Source organism: Callospermophilus lateralis, chromosome 9 (genome assembly GCF_048772815.1).
Source record: "Callospermophilus lateralis isolate mCalLat2 chromosome 9, mCalLat2.hap1, whole genome shotgun sequence".
NCBI classification, from domain to species: Eukaryota; Metazoa; Chordata; class Mammalia; order Rodentia; family Sciuridae; genus Callospermophilus; species Callospermophilus lateralis.
The window spans coordinates 11,080,286-11,102,930 of NC_135313.1; the positions used below are offsets into that span (position 1 = coordinate 11,080,286).

At 35.3% G+C, this 22,645-nt stretch overlaps 1 protein-coding gene across 10 annotated transcripts in view; it reads right to left on the reverse strand.

The window, feature by feature from the left end:
* Positions 1–15,032, reverse strand: part of Mff (mitochondrial fission factor) — a 32,060-nt gene extending 17,028 nt beyond the window's left edge. For 2 of the 10 annotated variants that reach the window (XM_076866693.2, XM_076866692.2), the window contains exons 1-7: positions 14,856–15,030; positions 11,787–11,898; positions 10,795–10,973; positions 9,304–9,524; positions 7,930–8,099; positions 3,023–3,111; positions 552–626 (exon numbers count right to left, since the gene is read on the reverse strand). In XM_076866693.2, the coding sequence (XP_076722808.1) occupies positions 552–626; positions 3,023–3,111; positions 7,930–8,099; positions 9,304–9,524; positions 10,795–10,832 (593 nt within the window). In that variant the 5' untranslated portion in view covers positions 10,833–10,973; positions 11,787–11,898; positions 14,856–15,030. Of the gene's footprint in view, positions 1–551; positions 627–3,022; positions 3,112–7,929; positions 8,100–9,303; positions 9,525–10,794; positions 10,974–11,786; positions 11,899–14,855 lie in introns of all 10 variants that reach the window. The other 8 variants (XM_076866691.2, XM_076866689.2, XM_076866696.2 and 5 more) reach the window with 6 other exon arrangements.
* Positions 15,033–22,645: the final 7,613 nt, after the last annotated feature.

Sequence of the window (22,645 nt, forward strand, 5' to 3'; positions counted from 1 at the left end):
AATTATATCCCATCTGATTCAAATGTATGATATGTCAAGATCATTGTACTGTCATGTGTAACTAATTAAAACAAATAAAAAAAATACACAAAGTCAGTCAAACAACTTCAATAACAAACCCCAGTAAAGAATCCATTCTCCTTCTGGGTCAAAATTAAACAAGAAAAGATAGTGTGCTAAAATTAAAAAAATTGGATTACTGAAACTGCTTAAGTTGAATCTACAGAATACTAATAGGCTAACCAAAGCAAAATAAATAGAAAAAGGTGCTTGATCTTTATGCATTAATCATTCCATTTTCCTTTCACCAATACGTATAACCACATAAAACTTCCTCAATTGGTCTTTTTTTTTTTTTTTTTACTTAATAAAATGTATGATGACAGTTTGAGAAACCTTGAAAGAGAAGTACTTAAAAAGCCAAAGAAAAAGAGAATTAGGGTAGTACATCCCAATTACCTAGTAAAATAGATTAATTAATTAGTATTAACAGAAGCCTGAAAAATTAGAACAACTCCTACTTGTGAAAAGCAGAGCAGATAAAATCTTACGTGTATTCCGGTGCAGAAATCGATGCCTGGAACCTTGAAATTTTATTTCTCGGGGCAGAATCTGATCTGTGCCACCTTAAATAATAATTACGTTTCTTTCACATATTCAGCTTTCATAACACACAAAAAAAGCTAGAAATGATTCTACTGTCAGAATTCATTTTTGCCAATAGGTGACAATAATCAATCTTTTTGCCTCTTGAAGTAGTAAGAAAACAAAAGCTAATGCCCTTGCTCTTATAGCTGCTCACACTTTCACTTTTAGATTCACAAAATAAAGTGGAAGCAGGCAAAGGTTCATGCATAATGATGCATAGTCTCCCACTACAAAGAAAAGATTTAAGTTGGTAAAGGCAGGAAGCTTTTAATAATTACTTTAATAGAGTTAACCATAGCTGTATTATATTAATTTTTTTCTTACCACATTAACAGCATTGAATATGTGATATGCTCATTATACAAAATTCCTAAAGTTAGTGAGATATGGATCCTTAAAGATGAATATTATAAATTATAAAATTAACAATGGTAGGAGAAGAAAGGGCAAAGCTTCATTATTAACATAAAGAGTTAAATATCTAACTACTAACATGGCAACATGTATAACACCTATAACAAAAAGTATAGTTAAATAATATCAAGTGTTTCACTGTGAAATATATAAAATTTTGACAATACTTTCACTGTCAAAAATGGGATTTTCAAAACAAAATTTTTAGTTTTTTTTAAACAACTAGAAAGTGGCATCAAAGCTATTTAAAGTGAAAATTAAAAATGAACACTATTAATCTTTTTATGTTATAAGAACTTGTCAAAGTAATTAAGGTCCTAAGTAGTAAATCACATCTTTATATAGTAAGAAAGTTTACTAGAAACTTTGCTACCTTAAAAAAAAAAAAAAAAAAATAGAAAATAACCTAAGACTTTAGGTGTGTTTAATCTAACTTAGCCATAAACTATGTAGCTTTTAATTATTTGTATGCTATATTAGGAAATATTCTGGGAAAATATGGATCTTATGAACTTGCTGCCATCACATCTGCCAACCAGATACCTTCCAGGAAAGATAAAATTAATCATAGATACTTTCATATTAATAATAGTCGAACCTTTTAGATACCTAAAGGAGATACATTTGTTTTTAACTCTCTTTTTATATAACCCTACAGAATAACAACTTCGTTAAAGGGCATTTGAGACTCTTAAGAAATCAGAGCAGTTATAATTCTCTCTTGAACCTAACATAAGAGAAAGGAATTTCAATGAAGCAAGCAGATAATTTACACGTAAGTTGGAATTTCACTGATTGGATTCGTACATAAGACTTCTTTCAAAGTAAGGATGAAAACATATGAAAAACATTTTCTTTCCAACTTGAATATTAAGCTCCTACCCTCATCAAAGTCCCTCTGGACACCACACTCTTTAGTCAAGTACAAACCAGAACTTACTGTTTTGATATAAATAGTATAATTGTATTGTGTTCTACTTATTTTGTATACAAAATTAAATGTTTTGCTTTTATCTAGATTTTCTAGTTTCCAGAAAAGATCTAATACTGCCTGATTCTTTCATAGTTCTCAGAGAAGCTAATATTATGGTTGATAACACATATGGTTCCTGATGAGTTCATGGAAACTGATCAAAAATTAATGAGGAAAAATATTAATTTGTATAAATAATCTAAATGATCTTACTAGTGTAAGATTTAAAATTGTGACCAGTTTTCAAAGGATATTTTACTTGTAAAATCAGTTAATTACAACAAAACAATAAAAAGCATTTTCCTGATCTGAAACATCTTAGAGTAGTTTTAAGATCATGATGTGATAACATAACCAAATAAGAAAGAAAAAAAATTTTTTTTTTAAGAAAGAAAAATTTAAACAAATAGTTATTTAAACAAGATCTCTGTATTTTTTTTTTTTTTTTTTTTTTTAATGAAAGGGACCCATCAATTCAAGAATCAGCAAGTAGAAAGCTAAACACCAAACACTATTCCTGGAAAGGTATGCAAAATTCTACTTGTCTATGCTGCAGTTTGCCACAGCTCAGCTCACTAGACAGAGCTGAAAATGGCTGACTTACAATCATGATATCAATAACTTGAAAATAAAGACATTCTATTCTGTTTTATTTTTCAGTGTATATGGTAAACATTTTTAAAGACTGCTTATAACTGAGCATTAATGTTCATCAATTAAGTATACCTTATAGAATTCCCAAATAAGCCAATCATACTCACAGAAGAGTATCAGACACACATAGAAGATAATGTTACTGAAAAATTCATACAACTAACAAAATGGTCAGATTTTAAGGCTATAAAAAGTACTGCAAAAATACAAAATTGATGTAAATGTAAGAGATTCCAAAATTATGGGAAATAACTATTTAGAAAAAGATGCATATAGACAATAAACTGAGAAAACTTACAAACATGATACAATGTGTAGAGTGGTTCTACTCACATGGAATCGTTTCTGACCAGCTGTCCATTTTGGCGAACAGCATTTTCACTCATAGAGCGCTCTCTTTTTAGCCTGCCAACTGCACGGATCTGTTAAGGCACAAAGGGAAGAGGACAGAAAATATTCTTAGTAGCTACTTAGCATCAAAAGAATCTTAGTCCAGGGTTATTCATAAAAATTACAAGGAACCAAGGAAAAGCAACCAAGAATTACTGCCAGACATGTATATTGTTTAAAATGGCATAGTGCTATGTAATCTTCCCATACACTTTAAGTCATCTAATGCGATACAAAATAAATGCTGCACAAAGAGATGTTATGCTGTACTGCTCAGAGAAGAAAGAAAAAAATCTATAGTTTTCAATACAGACACAACCACTATAGGTTTAACTACATAGTATATGAAATGAATAGTGCTCAACAATAGATACTGGAGAAAGACTGAGGGAGGGTCTGTGAAAAAAATAACATCTGAAAACAGAAGAGTCCATTTGAAGCCTATTGTAAAAGTACGTTATAGTTAACTCCCAAATCAAAATTACTTGTAGGCGATTGTAAGCAAAATTCAACAACTCCACAACCAGGTGCATTTATTCATGCACCGTAAGGATGAATAAGAAGGTGAGACTTGCTTTCTTTCTAGCTATTACAGGGCCCTCTTGAGTATTCATGGAATGCCGGCAGAGTCTGTAATTGTTTCAGGCTCTGTTGCATAGCTGAGTGACTCCCTATACTTCAGATCAGATATGGTATTTAGCTTCACTTCCTCAGGATTCATGTCAATAAGGCACTAATAAGTGGGGAAAAAGACCCTTACAGTAGGATTACCGAGTCTATAGCTTTTGGGTTATCCTTCAGCTTCTATAACCATGGCTTTCTAAGTGTAATTGGTGATGAAGTTGGCTCTAGCTGGGTAATATTTCTTCTAGTCCCAGAGTTCTGGCTTCACACTTTGTATAGTAGAATTTGATCATTTGACATGGCTCGGAGATAAGTTTCCTCTTTGAAGAAAACATTCATTGCCTTTGCTCTTTTCTTCCAAAATCAGGTAAAGTTTATTCAGACCAACTGGTTTTGCTCCTTCCAGATTGCCTTTGATTAACTAATATTTCTTAGGCACATTTGGGGTTTGGTGCTTTTCTAAAGATTTATTACAGAAATGGATAGCATTCTAGTACTTCTCTTCTTTGAAGCAGGAATTGTGAATTTTGGCAAAAACTTCTTACAACTCATCCTTTACAGTCTGTTTTCTCTTTCTACTTCAAAGAACTTTCATAAAGCTCTGAAATTTACCTATAGCTGATCTTTACAAAGCATACTGCTGCTTGACTGAAGAGATGTTGCTGAATCCAAATCTTTGCCTTGGTCACTCTCCTCACAGCTGTCAAATCTTCTCAGAAGTATCATTTCCCAGTTATTTTTCTATGTACTGTTCTCTTCTTGTACTCTGGAAGATCTCCCACTGACTTCAGCTAAAGGGTTTTAAGCCCTTCATGTAGACTCATCACTTGGATTCTTTAAGCCAGTTTAGGAAATTAGGTGCATTTGATTTCTACAATTTTTTTTCCTTGAGTCAGTCATATTTTCTTTCTCATTCATTTGTTCAGAGATAAGGTCTCACTATGTTGTCCAGGCAGGCCTCAGCCTCTCAAGGTTAACTGAGATTACAAATATGCACTACCATATTCAACTCATTAGCTAGGCTTTTGAACAATTTTAAATTATTTCTCATAAGTCTTTCCCCAGTAGTCTCCTTTCTTGATATAGGACAGTGGCTTTCAGTTAAGGGCAATTCTGCCCTGTAGAGAATATCTGGCAATGTCTGCAGATATTTTTTTCTTAATTGTGGTAAAATACACATAACATACAATTCCCAGTTTAACCATTTTTAAGTGTATAATTCAGTGCCATTTAGCATGATCACTATGTTGTACATTACCACTATCTAGTTCAAGAGCATTTTCATTATCACAAAAGGAAACCCCATCCAGATTATACAGTCATTCTTAATTCCTCTCTTTCAATCCTTTGGCAACCACTAATCTGCTTTCCATCTCTATAGATTTGCCTATTCTGAATATTTCATACAAGTAGAATATACATGGCCTTTTCTGTCTGGCTTCTTAAACTTCACATTTTCAAAGTTGATTCATGTTGTACCAGGTATCGGTACTCCATTCCTTTTTACCAATTAATAGTCACTCTCTGGTATTACACATTTTATTTATCCATTCATTAGTTGATGGAAATTTGATCTGTTTCTATATTTTAGTTGCTGGAGATACTTTTTATTGTCATGATTTTGAGGATGCTACTAGCATCTTACAGGCAGACATCAGGAATGTAATTAAACATTCCACAATGCAAAGGACAGCCCTCACTGTCGAGTTTTCCAATTCAAGATATCAATAGGGCTACAGGTAGAGAAACCCTGGCATGTCTTAGAGAATGATTACTATAGAGCAAATGGTTCTGAGGATGTCACTTTATACACTGAATGAATCATCAATGTCATCAGCTTGCAGAGCCTACTGCCTTTTTTTTTAGTCCATATCTAACAGCTGTAAGAACTCTGGCTCCCTCCCCCATTCATTGGTTGATTACCTCCTGACAGCTACCTGACCCTTCTAAAAACTTGGAAGTACAGACTACCGTCACAGCTTTTCAGTAGGCAGCTAGTTCTACTCTCAAAAACTCTTCTCTTTCAGGACTTGGATCCTGCTATAGGGTATTTACTCTTTTATAACAATAATGTCTATACACATTGAGTTTTAACATGAATTTTCACAACAATCTTATGCACTGGCATTATTTTTATCTTCAGAAAGATCAAAAGAAAAACAAAACCTGTCAAATAACAAATAAAGCAACTCTCTCCTGTTAGAATCCTTATTCCAAGAAAGTATTTCTCACAGTTTTAATTTCCAATGGGAACTCTGGGGAGCTGGAATGTAGACCCCTAACTGGGGGCATTCTGTGGCACCTTTTGCTTTGTGTAGCCATCTTTATAATCTTTATCATTTTTTTTAATAAAGAACTTCATATCTTCTGTGTGTCGATGTTTTCCCTTATAGCATTATCCTGCTGTGACTAGGTGTTTTAGTCAGCTTTTTTGCTCCTGTGACTATCTGACCAGGACAATTTTAGGGGAGGAAAAGTCTATTTGAGGGCTCACGGTTTCAGAGGTCTTAGACCATAGAAGGCTGGCTTGTGGTTAAGGCAGAACATCATGGCAGAAGAGTGTGGCAGAGGGAAGCAGCACACACGATGATCAGGAAGCAGAGAGAGAAGTCGCCACTTGCTAGATACAAATATATACCCCAAAGCCAAGCTCCCAATTCCCACCTCCTCCAGCCACACCCTACCACTTCAATTAATACTCAGTTGATCCCTTTCAGGGGATTAAATCACTGATTGGGTTAAGACTCTTACAACCCAATCATTTCTTCTCTGAACCTTCTTGCATTGTCTCACGTGAGCTTTTTGGGGACATCTCACATCTAAACCATAACACCAGGCAAATAGTAAATTTTTTGAGAACAGGAGCTATCTGTCATTCACTCCTGTACTACATTCAGGTCTTATATGTAGAAGCTCAAAAAATGATTGTTAAATAAAAAAAATTTACAGGTACCTTGGTGCCTTTCTGTCATGTAAAGAATCAAATTTAGTGCTTTCACTAAGCATATATAGAATGTACAATTTGGCACCTAAGAGTATATTATCTCAAGTACTTCAGCAGGAACTTTAAACCTAAAAATAAGCAAAACCTAATACTAGGAAATTGCATTACCCTAGTTTATATGAGTGCTTAACCCCCTTTGGAATGGACTGCACGAAAAATGAAAGCAGAGAAAGGCAGGACCAATTAAAAAAAAAAAAATGCTTGCGCATGATCTTTGTTTTTGTTTTTTGTAGTACCAGGGACTGAACTCAGGGCACTTTACCACTGAGCCATATCCCAGTTCTTTTTATTTCTTATTTTGAGATGGGGTCTTGCTAAGTTGCCACAACTGGCTTTGAACTCGTAATTCTCTTGTTTTGGCTTTCTGAGTTGCTAGAATTACAGGCATGTGCCACTGCATCTGGCTGATATTATTGTCTTGTACAAGCCTCATGACATCAGAAGCTATAACAAAAAATATGCAACTAAATCATCAAGAAATTTTAAGAAAAAAACTGGTCCTGAGTTAATAGCAGAGGCAAAACTTGAGCTTTACTGCTAAAAACTAGTTAATTCCTACTGTTATGCTTAGTCAACAAGGGTACTAATGTTATATGTGGTACTGTAGCTAACTCAGTAGAAACATTTCATCAATTATCAAGAATAGGGAAGGTCAAGGGAAAAAGAGTTTTGTGCCAGGTGCAGTGGCCCAGTCCTATAATCCCAACTACTTGGGAGACCGAGGCAGGAGCATTGCAAGTTGTGGCCAGCATCACCAACATAGTGAGACCCTGTTTTGAGATAAAATTTAAAAAGGGAAGGATGTGGTTCAATGGTAGAACATCCCTGGGTTCAATTCCTAGTACTGTAAAAATAGAAAAAAAAAAGAGTTTCCTTAGCTCTGTTAGACTTTATAAACTTTGAGTTTATAAAAAGAGATGTATTTTTCCTACTGTAAAACTCTCCAACTTTCTCTGTATTAATATATAACATCTAGTCATAAAAGTTCTTCTTTCAAGTCTACATGAATGTTAATAATATTTCCCACAAGATTTTAATTTTCCTGATGCATATTTAAAAAAATTATAGCATAATATTTGGAGAATTTAAAAATTAGAATTGACAGTAGCAGTGTACCACATGGAAAGATGTAATGATATGATACATAGCCTCTTAATTTCTCCTTAACTTTTAATTTTGTTTATATTCTTTCAAATTCAATTGATACTAAAACTCTACTCACTTCTTCATTTTGAGGTGTTGGCGGAGATCTTTCTAAATCCAGAAAGTCTAGTGGTCTTTCACTTAGTGTAAGTACACGAGGTGGTGTTGTTAGTGCCAGAGGTTTAAAGGGAGTTGACTGAATAAGGTCAAGATCTGCTGGTCTTGAAAATGAAATGTCTTCATTATTTCCTAAGACGAAGAAAAGAAAAAAAAAAAAAGAAGAGGGTAGGTTTAAATATATTTACTTTGTATCACTTTTGTATTATAACATACTCAATAGCATTAGTTTCTTTATAACTATACTTTCACTGTAAGTTTGATATTTCACTATTATTTAATATTGTGACACAGAAATTTATAAAGAAATTATGCAGTATATACATGATTAAAAAAAACTAGTATCCAGATATGTACAGAAATTTTTATAAAACTCAATTTTTCCAATTGGCAAAACATCTAAATAAATGCTTCAAAAGGAGATATATGAGTGACCAAAAACACTTGAGCAGATGTTCAAAATTATTAATCATCAGGGAAATAATAATTAAAATCAAAAGGTAATGCTATTACATACCCCTTCAAATGACTAAAATTAAAGAGACTGACAAATATGAACTTTTAGCAAGAATGTGGAACAACTTCAACACTCACATCACTGATGAGACAATAATTTGGAAAACAGACTGCCAGCATTTGAAAGAGTTAAATATAACTTATAACCCAGCAATTTCATTTCTAAAGATATGAAGACATATGTTCTCAAAAAGACATGTACATGAATATTCATAGCAGCTTTATTTCTAAAAGCTCCCAAAAGGAAACAACTCAAATGTCCAACAGATGAATAGATAATTTATGATTTATTTACATACTAGAATATTGTTCAGTAATAAAACGGAATTAACAATTAATATATGCAACCATATGGAAGAATATCAGAAACACTGCACAAGCAAAAGGAGCCAGACAAAGCAGATTATTATATTCCATATATATGAAACTCTAGGGAAGATAAATCTAGTCTCTGCTTATAGAAAGAAATTTTAGTTGACTTGAGTTGAGGCATAGGGAATGATGGAGAAGAAGCACAATGGAATCTTTCTGGGTAACAAAAATGGTCATATCAACTGTGGTAGTTACATGGTTACATGTTTATCAAAAATCATCAGTTGTACACCTAAAATGTATACATACTATCCATGTAAAATCTCAGTAATTTGTCAAAATATTTTTGAAATTGCTTAAATTCAAACAGTTGTAATGAGTAGAAAATTTTTAAAACAAAGTTGTATTTCCCAAACCCTTTTCTAAATAATGTTTTAAAACCCCATAAGGTTTCACAAAAATATGTAAAACAGATTATGAGGCAACTTTCTAAACAAACATGAAATACCTGCTACAACAATCCTCTCTGGAACTTGCATTATCACACTAGCATTTGGAACTCCTTCTTGAAATCCTTGTTCCAGGTCAGCATTTGGTGGTGCTACTTTTAATTTTTCAGGGACCCTCATTCGCTGACTAATACCTTCGGTATATTCCATTTCATACTGAATTCGACTAATTTCTGCCATCTCAGCAGCAGTAGGTGAAGGAAATGCTGCCCCACTTACCCTGTGGAAGGAAAATTTTAAGACCAGGATGACTAAGTGTTAGAATTTCAGTCCTCTATGCTGTCTTATCAGAAGACAATACCTTATAATAAAGCAAAAGGAAACATCTCATTTTTGAGCATTTAATACATACAAAAGAAAAATAAAAGATTAAAGAAAATATTTTCCTCAACACAATGTCTTCACCTAATAGCTGAAATTGCACCTTGAAGATATTGCTTGCTCAGGAACAAATTTTTAAAATTATTGTATTACCGCAACACAAACATGTATATGCATGCGTGCGCACACACATACATAAGAAAATACATACTCTTCCTCTGCAAAAACAGAAATGCATAATGCTTATAACTTAATAATGCCTGAAATAAAATATAAATTAAAAATTCCTTATCAGGGGGCCAGGAATGTAGCTCAGTGGTAAAGCGGTTGCCAAACATGCACGAGACCCTGGGTTTTAATCTCCAGCACTGCAAACAAAATAAAACAACAACAAATAAACAAAAAAACCCTGAACAATTATTTAAGAGAAAGCTGTTTGACTTTATATAAATTAGAAATTGCTGTCATGCATGCAAAAAACAAAAGCTTTTAATGATAAAAACCAGACCCAAAAGGTGAATAATGTTAATGCTGAATTTACTAAAAAGATGTGACCCCCTGAAAATCACAAAATACAAATTAAAACCTCTCCTATTGAACATATATCTGATGATTGAGATGCAATGAATAGCAAGTAGACAATATTAATAAACTCTTAAAGTACACATTCATTTTTTTGAGGGATTAAAAGAATCAAGTTATTTATTTTTATATTTATTTGTTTGAGTACTGGGATTGAACCCAGGGGCACTAAATCAGTGAGCCACATCCCCAACCCTTTTTATTTTTTTTTTTTTGGAGACAGAGACTCACTAAGTTGCTTCAGGCCTTCCTAAATTGCTGAAGCTGGCTTCAACTTGCAATCTTCCTGCCTTGACCTCCCAAGTCACTAAGATTACAGGTGTGAGCCAGCATGCCTGGCTATTTATATGTGTATTCTTCAAAAGCATGAAATATCTTTGGGGAAAAGACAGTACAAATGCATTACTTAGCCTTCTAAATCAGAGAAGGATACACGATTCCAGGGAAATGCAATAGAGAGAATATTGTCCTAACGTACAAAAAGCTGATAAAAGCATAAAAGTGCATGATTAGCCCATGGCAAACAGCTTTTAAGCCACTGTCTTTCAAACTTTAATACTAACTCAACTGAAAAAAATTTCACTGACCTTCCTAGTGGTGTGTCACTGCTTGATCTTTTACTCATTTTAATACAGTAAATACACGTCTACAATAGCTATTAAAATACTGCTACCCTGTAGTTCAGTTTACTTTACACAACAATTCCCCTACAGATCTGAACTTTTTTTTGGAGGTGTACATAACAACACGGACACTGCTTTTCCAGCTGTAAAAAAGAAAGAATAAAAATCAGTATTTTGACAATTCATTTAATAAGAAAACTATGAATAAAAGTGAATATATACTCAACATTACTTTTGGACTTGAACATGACTTGGGATAGAGCTAAGAAATCACTTTTGAAATCTTTCCTCAAGAGTTATTCTGTATCTCAAAAATTATAATAAAGATAATTTTAGCATTTTTCTAAGCATAGGCATTGTGTTACAATTTTGCAAGCAGGATAAAGAAAAACCGTACTGATGATACAGATTTGGTATTAAATTAGGAAAAAAAAATCAGCACTGCTATAAAGCTCCTTTAATCATTATATTCCAAAGGAGAAAAAACTTAATTTTTTAGACAAAACACAAATGAAGAAATCATAAAGAGAATGCAAAGGATAATAATAAATGTATTAGAAGTAGCCTAAAACTTGATGTATATGTATGTAATGGCTTTCTTAAAGGCATATAAATTTCAAAAACCAAATTACACTAAGCTTTTAGTAAATGATATTATGTAAGTCCAGATCAATAAGCAATTAAAGACAGTATAAAGACAGTATAAATGTTTTCACCATAGCTGGGATATTTCTTAAACTCCATATCAGAGATGTACTCTACATCTTAAATTCCATCTAACTGAGACACTCAAGAGAGTTCTCAGAAGTTGCTTAGTGTGCTGAGCCTTGACAACTGGTTTCATTATGAATGCTAACTTAGCTTCTTTTGTTCTTTACCAAAATGTCTGAATTCTAAGGATTGGGCATACAGAGTTTTAAGCTAAGAAAATAAGCCAAAGAGAAAATTTTACTCACAAATGTGTACCAACTACTGCTTGCTGTTTGGCACTATCTGCTTCTGTGCTTCATATTAAATCCTTCAACTTGCTTCACTGTGCATGTGCTGGAGTTAGAGCCACTTTTGTTCCTGGGAGAGAAAAACAGGAGTTAATTGAGAAACTAGAGGATAATAATATTAATTGGAAATTCCAATTTCCAACTGGAAATTCTCCAAATGACAAAAGTCATAAAGATATACAACTTTAGACTAAAAAATGAATAAAAGAATAAAGAGAGCCAGGCATGGTGGTGCACTCCTGTAATCCCTGAGGCTCAGGAGGCTGTGGCAGGAGGATCTTGAGTTCAAAGCCAGTCTCAGCAACTTATCGAGGCACTAAGTAACTCAGTGAGACCCTGTCTCTAAGTAAAATACAAAAAAGGGCTGGTGATATGGCTCAGTAGTTAAGCGCCCCTGGATTCACTCTCCAGTATCCCCCTCAAACAAATAAAGAAAAAAAAATAAGCTTACCACCAATTTTAGTCCCACAGGCAGTACCCTATGATTATTCTTCAAGTAAGACATCTCTATCATTGTTTCTTATTTGTAGTTAGAAAAATATGACAGAGAAAATATATGTAAATTAATAAAATTATATGTACATTTATATGTGCATAAGAAATAAATTTCCATTCACTTAAAATGCTTTTAAAATGGAATCAGTAATAAATGTACATGGCAATGTACATAAGAACATATGGAGAAAATAAAGTGTTCCAATAAATCTTGTCTTCAACCATTCAGGTCTCCAAAGGCAACCTCTACTAGTTTGGTGCATTGTTCTAGATGAGATACTCTTCAAATTCTTAGTCTATCTGAAGCATAGTGAAAGCTTATATTCAGAAATAACACTGAAAAGACATATCCCAAAACAATATCAGCTTTGGGATATTATAAATTGAATTTTTATAATAATAAACAATGGACATCAATTGTTAGAAACACATCATTTCTTTGAAATGTGCTGGTCTCCACATTCTCTTCACTGCATTTTAGTCTTCTTATTAACTTTGCACTAGAACATCTCAAGGGTCTCAACATTTCATTCCACAGTAGCATCATTTCTTAAGAGACTCTCTGAGTTTGTAAAGAATCATGGACTTAGAACAAACACATAGGTAGACAGTGAAAAAAAAAAAAAAAACACATAGGTAGACAGTGAAAAAAAAAAAACTTCTGGAGAAACCCAAAATCTTCTGTACTTAAATTACTTAAATTTAAAAGCAAATAAAACTTTTGCACTCACTAACATTACTATCTCAATCACTGTGTTTTCCACAGATAAGACTTTGATTATTTTTCTCCCTCATTGGACTAGGGCACTTTGAGCAAAATCTTTTAGCAATAAATAAACTTCTCATTTGGGGTTAATATATTAATTCCAGAAGTTTTGTTACTTAGCATCTACTAGGCAACAAGCACATAATTCTAATATAGCTAATGAAACAAAATCTCCCTCAGAATCAAAGATAATTTCAAACTGCATGTCCCCTGCCCGCTGTATTCACACAGATTTACTTTTGGCTGCACTTAATTTCTTCAACTTGACTTAAAAATATTTAAAGAAAGTTTTAGATATCTACCTTAAACCACAGACTTTATGTACACACATAAATACATGTAACAAAAATATAACTATTAAAACAAACCCTCATCTATATTAGCATCTAGAGTCAAGTTATAAACCACTGGTAGAAAAATGTACCAATATGGAGACACAATGATTCAAGCCCAATTTCTCACTTTCTAATCAGAACACTGGACACCATAAAGTCTAGAAAGTCACAGAAACAACTTGAGTTAGATTGTGGCAGTAGAAATTTATATAATTCTACAATTACAAACAACAAAAATCCCAAACCAATTCTTTAACAGATATTGTGTGGACTTGGTTCAAGGTTTTTATCTAGGTCACCCTGTCTGGGTTCTCTTTCTAAGCAATTATGGTGTATCAGAAAAAAAAAAAAAATTGTTGAGATCCAGGGTTAACTTCATTTTTTAAAGAAAAGTCACAGAACACTTTGAGAAAGATCTATTAGGCATAGAAAATTTCAACACCAGAAGGGAAAGTAGCGTAATTCTAAGATGAGGTAGCCCTATCACACAGGAAGACAACACACAACTTCCTTTGGAAAGAAAAACAGCTTATGAATCCACAAGACTAGGAAACCAAAAAGATGGCAGGTTCCCCCAATTTAATTGCGCGGAGAGACTTAAGTATTAAGTGCAATTTAAATCGTCCTAATTGCCCTAAGGGTTTTTTCTTGTGGGATTTCATTAGCCAAGAGGATTGGGGCAGAAATGTCTTCCTCCCAGGGAGAGAAAACATTCCCGATCACTAACTGGTTCGATATTTGGCATAAGCTTTGTTCGTCTTCTGCAATAAAAGGACACCACGACTTTAGAACGAGCGCTCTTCCCTCTGCCTAGTTGGGGGTTTTCTTTTGCCCCAGAAGGGGGACTCCTGCAGGAAGGACCTTTTCCAGCAGCCCCTGCTTCTGCGCTCCCGGGGACCTGCGAGGCGCAACGCCAGCATCCCCGCCCCGGGAGCAAGGATGCTCACAGAGCCGCAGGGCAGGGCCTTCCCGGGGACGCACCGCGGGCGCCACTGCCTGGGCTTTCAACCGGCCCTTCTTTCCTAACAGTATTTTCCACAAAACCCAACAAAAAGCCACTTTAAACACCGCGGGCTCAAGGTCAAACCGGGCTCGCAAGCCTCTCCCCGACATCCCAAGCCCGCTCAGGTTCCATGCAGTCAAATCCGAACTTCTGCACACATTGGGGCGCTCGACTGGGAAGGCCAGGAGGCGGGCCCGACAGCGGCAGGACTCGTCGCTCCGCCGCCACGCTCTCCTCCGCTCCTCGGAACCCGAGGGCGACAAGATGCTGAGGAGGAAAGGCCTGGGGACTTGACTGCGGCCGGGGCGACACCTCTGGCGGGTTGGGCCATCGCGGGCTCTCGGTCGACCGGAGGGTCACTGCCGCAGTGCTAGGCCCGGAGGACGGCTCCCGTGGGAGTCCCGGATCGGGAAGACGTCAGCACTCACCCCTGGGCCCGCTGGAAAGTCCCAGAGAGGGCCGCCGCCCGCTGGCTCCCGGGGCGCTCGGGTGAGCGCTCTCAGAGGCCGTTGGCCGAGCGCACTGAGGCGCCGGGGCAAAGCACCGGCCAAGCGGCCCTCAGCGGGCCAGCAGAGACGCGAGAACGGCCAGGACTGGCCCCTTTCAGGAGCCGTAGAGGAAGCAGGTTTCTGGTCATGTGATGCGGGAAAGGGCGGACGTACAGCTCACGCACAGCAGTGGGGACCCGCGAGACGGCGATAGAGAGACATCTTTGTTGTGGGCAAAATACGCCGACCTCAAGTAACGTTGGAGGTACTTAAATTTGATCCACGGTTAGCGCTAATTAGCGTGCGTGATCTTAGTTTACAAGGTAAACCTTTGGAATCCGGTTAAGATAACAGCTTTTCAGACCACCTGCGTCAAAATATCTTTGGTGCGAAGCCCAAGAGCCTGCATATTTAAACAACTCTGGGAATGGTTCTTAAGCACTTTGGTTTTGATTACTCTCTAAGCCCTCCAGTGAAGGACCCTGGGAAGGGGAAGTTCAGTTAGGTCTCATGGTGGTTCGCAGCATTGTTCAGCTTCCTGGGAGCTCTCTCCCACCTAATTTCCAACACTTCCTTCTGGAACTTTTGGGTCCAGAGCTGCATAACGAGAATGGTGCTCACTAACCTAAGGACAAACTGACGCCAAGCCAAGAAACCCTGTGTAGGCCTTGATAGTGAAGAACGGGACGGTCCTCCGCATTTACGGCTGTTTGTCTTTGGATTTAACTAACCTTAGATGGAAAACATGTATGTCTGCATTAAACATGTACAGACTCCCCACCGCCTTGTTAGTCTGCCTAAATAGTAGACTTTGGCAACTATTTACATCGTATTAGGTATTATACATAGTCTAATACTTACTTAAAGTATATGGAAGGATGCGGGTAGGTTATATGCAAAAGTTATACCATTTTATAAAGGACTGGATCATCTATGGATTTATGTATCTGTGGGGGTTGTGGAACCAAGTCCCTCATCCTTGCCCTGAAATTACCGTGGGAATACTGTTTACACATGAGTGAAGGATTTTTCTAGAATCAGAGAGGTTACCAGTCTTTAAAATAATTTGGGAAGCTTTCCATATTGGTATAAGGAAGGTTAAATTTCCTCTTAGTGTCTCAGCTGGGCCTAATAATCAAATTGACAAAAAACAGATAAGAGAAAGAAAGCATACAGATTTTGTTTAGTAATTTTTACTGGAGTTGTCACTAGAAAAATGAAAAGCCAAAGAAGCAGTTATGGTCCAAATCTTATATACTGGGTCAAACAAAGAATAGTAAATTGTGAAAATGTGAGAAGACAAAAAGAGTGTGGGCCAGGGCAGTGACTGTGGAGAGCTGACTGGGCAGATAACAGCTAGTTTAACAAGGTTGGTTTATACTCATTTTCTCAGCCTTGACGCCCTGACTCTGATGATAAAGATGTCTTTCTTCCCAGTACAAGGAAGTCACCCTTCATGTGGGAGTTTTATCTCTTGGTTTCAGGAAGAGAGAAGAAAGCCAGAGTGCTTGTTTGCATCTGCTGTTTTCTCAAGTGCCTTTGACTCAAAATAATCTTTATGCCAAAATATCATATTCTGCTACCCTATAGTGGCAAACCATTTTTCTTTTAAGAATAGATTCAATAATAATGATGAGTCAGTCCAAGTCAGTATCTTGGGGGAAGGTAGAGAAGCTGGGTAAACTGTGATCAAAACCTTAAATGAGAGTCCTACTACTTCTATTAACCTTTCCACTTCTTCAATACTTACAGTTTGGTTTTTGCTCTTGCTTCCCCGCAAAAAAAAATGTTTTTGAATAACTTTCAAATGAAGATTGTAATAGAGTTATCAAACCTAGTGTCTTCTCCCATAACACTGATCATTGTTTATCTTCTGACATAATACGATTCTGCTAAATTAAATGAGAGTGTTGTAAAATGTCAAAGTACCTAACACTTTCTGGTAGTAGATTCTCTTAAGGATGGGTGGAGGGTTGCATTTTCTCTCCTGTGCTTAGAAACTGTACATTCTCTTTTTGTGTGATACAGCTTCATGCTGTGTCTTTCTTCTCTTGCCTCATTAATGTGGATATTTCTGTTTATGATTTATTCCATCATTGACTGTTTTTGCAACCTCATAGTATATAAATCTAAATTAGTACATCCATTTCATCTCATCCTGATGCCTTAGTGTTCATTGAAGCTTTGTTCTCAACAGGGTTTCAAACTAAATGTTTTTCCCTCTTCTCCATCCAGATACGTTTTCAATTCCTTTTTCCCCCTCATCATGGCAAGATTTATTTTTCTAGTCAATAAAGTTCAAAATACTGAAGTTATCTTTTACTATCTCCTAAGTTAGTTATGACAATTAATTTGTAGTGTCAACTTCACTGGATTAAAGAATACCCAGATAACTGGCATAACGTTCCAGGTATGCCTCTGAGGGCATAAGGACTGAATAAACAAGATCACCCTCACCCAATATAATGGGTACCCCCCCACCCTACCTAAGGCTGGGATAGTAGAACACCCCCACTCCCCATCTCTCTCTCTCTCTCTCTCTCTCTCTCTCTCTCTCTCACACACACACACACACACACACACACAAAGCTGGGATACCCATCTTCACTTGCCCTGGAACATTGGAATTCTGGATTCTCTGGTCTTTGTACTTCAGGACTTATACCAGTAGACCCCAGTTTCTCAGGCCTTTGCCCTTGGACTGAGCATTCCACACATCAGCAACCCTGGTTCTCAGACTTTTGAACTTGGACTCAACCACGGTTGGTCTTGCAGATGGGACTTCTAGGCCTCCAAATCACATAAGAACTTCCCACAATGAGTTCCTTATCTATCTATCTATCTATCTATCTATCTATCTATCTATCTATCTAATCTGTCTGCCTGTTTCCACCCTATTGGTCTTGTTTTTCTGAAGAACCTTGTCTAATACCTAACCCATGATTTAGATTTTTCTCTCTTCAATGCCAATTATCTGCTTTATCTGTTCTTACTGGTAGGCCATCATCTAGGTTTTTACTCTTTTTACTAGCCTACACATCTTCAGTCTTTTTCTAATTCCACCTAGACATCGAGTCAACAAGGAACCTAGTTTTATAAATTGTGACATCTCAAATTTGAAGTCCCAGTTTGAAAGAAATTGTTGATTTATAGTTATATACAAGTTCAAAAGTCTATTAACAGTAATCCAGTAATTTTTAAAAAACTTGAAAGTATGAGATAGCCTGACAAGCACCGTATATATGAAGTCCTCAACTTATGATAGTTCAGTTTATGAATTTTTTTAGTTTTATGATGGTATGAAAGCAAAATGCATTCAGTAATAAACCATTCCTTGAATTTCAGAGTTTGATCTTTTCCAGGCTAGCAATTAGAAAATATCTTTCTGGTTTGTGCTTGCAGTAGATTTGGCAATAAACCACATGAGATTTCCAATACTTATTATAAAATAGGCTTTGTTTTAGATGATTTTGCTCAAGTATAGGCTAATGCAAGTGTTCTGAGCACATTAGACAGACTAGGCTAAGCTATCATGTTTACTAGGTTGGATGCATTAAATGCATTTTCGATTTAATGGTATTTTCAACTTCCTGTAGGTTTATCAGGGCATAACCCCATCATAAATTGAGGAGCATATACTACATATTGGACCTTCCAGATTATTAATTCCAGATTATATAATAATTCCACTCATTTTCTCAAAATCTTCACCAAATCTTCAGTACCAATCATTGAAGTAAAGTTCAACCTGGTATTCTAAGCCCTGTCTAACGTCGTAGACTTACTCTACTGTGCCTCTCTATTTACATGTGTGCAGATATTATATTGTTCTTAACCACTAGTTGTTCCCTGAGATTATTTCGTTATTTCATAACCATTTATTGTTATCCATTCTCTTCCTTCCACTTGGAATGCCAACTGACTTCTGATTATTTTCTGCTTCTTAGAATCCTAACATCCCTTAAAGGATTACCTAAAGTGTCCCCGTTTTTAGGAATTATTTGCTGCAGTTTCCACCTCTTGAATCACTATTTGTCATCTCTTCTAGCACTTACATATTCTGCCCAGTATTATAATTGTCCATGGATATGTCTTGTTTTCTCTTACCATAAAAGAGAAACATATTGAGCATGTTGTAGATCTCATATATAAAGTAATGAGACATATTTCCTTGTTCAGCTCATAAATTGGAATTGAAGATAATTCCAAAGCAGTAGTTCTAAAAAGAGTTGGAGCAATGGCAACATGTTTATAAAAATCATAGAGACAATAAAAGGGGAGGAAGGAACATATTTATCTGAATTTTTATATTTAGCCTGGTTATGAAAAATTAGTTACTTCTTCCTCTGTGTTTGCTTATCTGTTAATTTCCAGTACCTATAGCACAAACCAGAGGAGGCACTTACTCTTAATGTTTTGAAAGTGCCCTGCTAATAGTTTGCTATGATAATAGTTTGCCATTAGAGATTGATCTGATTTTCCTTTCCAAACAGGCTTATACTAGAGAGAAAGATAATGTGCTTGATCACCAGGTTGATTCTACTTACCAGCTGTAAAAAGTAAGTTTATTAAAATGTTTTTGTACATTTTTTAACCAAAGAATTTACAAATAATATTTTCAGCTTACAACTGAGAGTATTTCTAAGATATTTATTTGTTCAACTATTTTTTTTGTCTTGTAAAAATTATTACCCAGGATCCCTTTATTCCATATCATTCCTTTGTTGTATCTTTATTGTCATTTAATACAGCCTAAAAGTTCCTTTTTCTGAGATTTCATATTTTTTCCCAAATCTCTACATATGAAATTTTATGAATTGTTTTCCTGGATGAGGAGTATCCATTACCATTTATCAAAATATATGTTCCATAATTTCTATAATCTATATGCTTTTCAAAATTACTGGCTTATAAAATCCCTTAAAAGCTTCAATAGAAAAATGAGCAAAGATATGATTAAGGCTTTCACAGAAAATTTTTAATAAGTACTCACTCAATTAAAATGACATGTTTAGCCTTAGTGATAACATGGAAAATGTAAATTAAAACAGTATGCAAAGATGTAAAAGAACACTTTAAGGACAACTTCAGCAAGTTAGGAAGGCCCTAAGCAACTTAGTGACACCTTGTCTCAAAATAAAAAGGGCGGGGGGGCTGGGGATGTGGCTCAAGCGGTAGCGCGCTCATCTGGCATGCGTGCAGCCAGGGTTCGATCCTCAGCACCACATACAAACAAAGATGTTGTGTCTGCCGAAAACTAAAAAATAAATATTAAAATTCTATCCCTCTCCCTCTCCTTCCCCCTCTCCCTCCCTCCCTCCCTCTCTCTCTCTCTCTCTCTCTCTATCTCTATCTCTAAAAAAAATAATAACAATAATAAAAAAATAAAAAGGGCAGAAGGGCTGGGGATATAGTTCAGTATTAAAGCACCCCTGGGTTCAATCCCCAGTACAAAAAATAAATAAATTAAAAATAAAAGGGCTAACCTTTTTACAGAGCCTTTTTTTTACATCTACAAAAGACCTAACATTGTGGAGTAGAATGAATTGGACATAACTTTCCTTTGTTCGTACATGAATACATGACCAGTGTAATTTCACATCATGTACAACCTCAAGAATGCAAAATTATATTCCATGTATGTATAATATGTCAAAATGCACTCTTGTCACATATATCTAAAAAGAACATATAAAAATTAAAAATAAATAAATAAGCCACTAATATAAAAAGGGCTGACATTGTGTGAATCTTTTAATTTTCCTTTTTTGTGATTTATACTGAGGGAATGATTGGACAAATGTAGAATGACATGATATGTCTACAATCAAACTAAGTCTCCATAAGTGGAGGATTATTGACTTATGTTGTATATCCACATGATGTACCATGATATAAATGATTAGTACTTATCTACTGATATAAAGATCTGTCCACAACGTATTAAGTTAAAAAGAAAAATGAGGGTTGGGGATGTGGTTCAGTGGTAAAGCATTTGCCTAAGGCCTTGAGTTCAACCTTCAAAATTGGGAAAAAAAAAAAAAAACAACTAATAATAAAGCATGCTTCTAACTAATTTTTGTTTAAAAATTATATAGATAGGAAAAAATTCAGCAGGGGGGATGTACCTTAATTTGACAGTTATCTTGGGTTGGGTTGAGGATTAGATCATAATGGTCTTTATATTCTTCATCATAATTTCTGTATTGCCTATTGTTTTCACAGAGCACATCAAATTTTACAATCTAAAATTATTTTTATTTTGAAAAAACAAATGCCAAATACAATTTTTTCAGTTTTATTCTAACAATACAATAAAATAATATTTTAGCTATAATTACAGAAATATTAGTACATTACAATATATTGTAATTTTGTCAGGATATAACAATATAAAATATTCAATATATTTTAAATATATTCCATTTGGTTATAGAGTAAATATTAAATTAAGTTTAGTAGCAGTTACATTTGATACATAGAAAAATCTTTGTAAGTTAGCAATAAAACTCGAATTTAGACATTTTAATACTTTTATAAATAAATTAATAATGTTTATCTTGTAGAAACAAATAACTCTGAGAAATCGGTTGTTTTAGCACACTGTGAAATTCCAAAGTTGAAGTCCCAAATTTAAAAGAAACAAGTTACTTACATTTTATCTAAAAAGTTAAATCTTCATAACTTTTTAAGCCACACCTAAATATCTGGAAAATAATTCATGAACTGAATTTTAATGCTCACTCTTAGAATTATGACTGAACAACTGCTGTTTATGCAGCTTCCTTGGAATTTAAGGTTTTAGCATCACTTGTCTTTCTCAGAAGTCAAATACTGTTAAGAGGGCAAGAGGAGATAGAGCTTGCAATTGAGTGAGTGCCAAGCATTTGCCATTAGCACCAGTCAGGAGGTTTTAGGAGCAAAAGTAGATTGCCTTTGGGTCATCTGTGAATTTGGACTTTTAAAAGAGGCAACTATAGCCAGTGCTTTGAGTGTTTGCCTAGAGCAGCTTTTCTCAGTCTTTAGAGTACATCAGAATCATGTGGAAGGCATGTGAAGACACAGATTTCTGGCCTATACCCACACAATTTCTGATTTCCTAAGTCTAGAATGGACCTAGGATTTGCATTTGTAACAAGTTCCCAGACAGTGCTGACATTGCCCATCCAGGGGCCACTCATTGAGAACTACTGGCCTATGTAGATCAGTGAGCCCTCTTCACTACTATGTACAGTTGAAACTGTAAGATATTTTTAGGGTAGGTTAAGTCTTAATAGTAAGTGAATCTAAGTACATACTCTGAATGACATCCTGCCTGTCTCAGTTTGGGGGTAAAAATGGCTTGACAACAAGTATATGAAAAATGAAGAATGTAAACTATATCAGTACTCCAGAGTCACATTTTCCCTTACAAGACAGTTGAGTCTGGAGCAATAGCCTGAATTTAAATTTTAGCACCACTGATTCCACCTTAGTGAATCAAGAAGCATCTTCAAAACTGTCTCATGATGCTTGGCTCCTAAGACTCATCGAACTATGCTATCAGCACAAATAAATGATTTTTTAAATGTTTTGTAGAGCAGTGCTTTTTTTGTGTTGTTCAGATCTTAGCTTCTATGGGGTCTAAAAGAAGCTGGAGGTCTTAGGATTTCCCTGGGCAGGGATCTTATCTTCAAAACTTTACTCAGGCCTTCTGAGTTATAATAATGAAATATAAAAGCAACAATAAA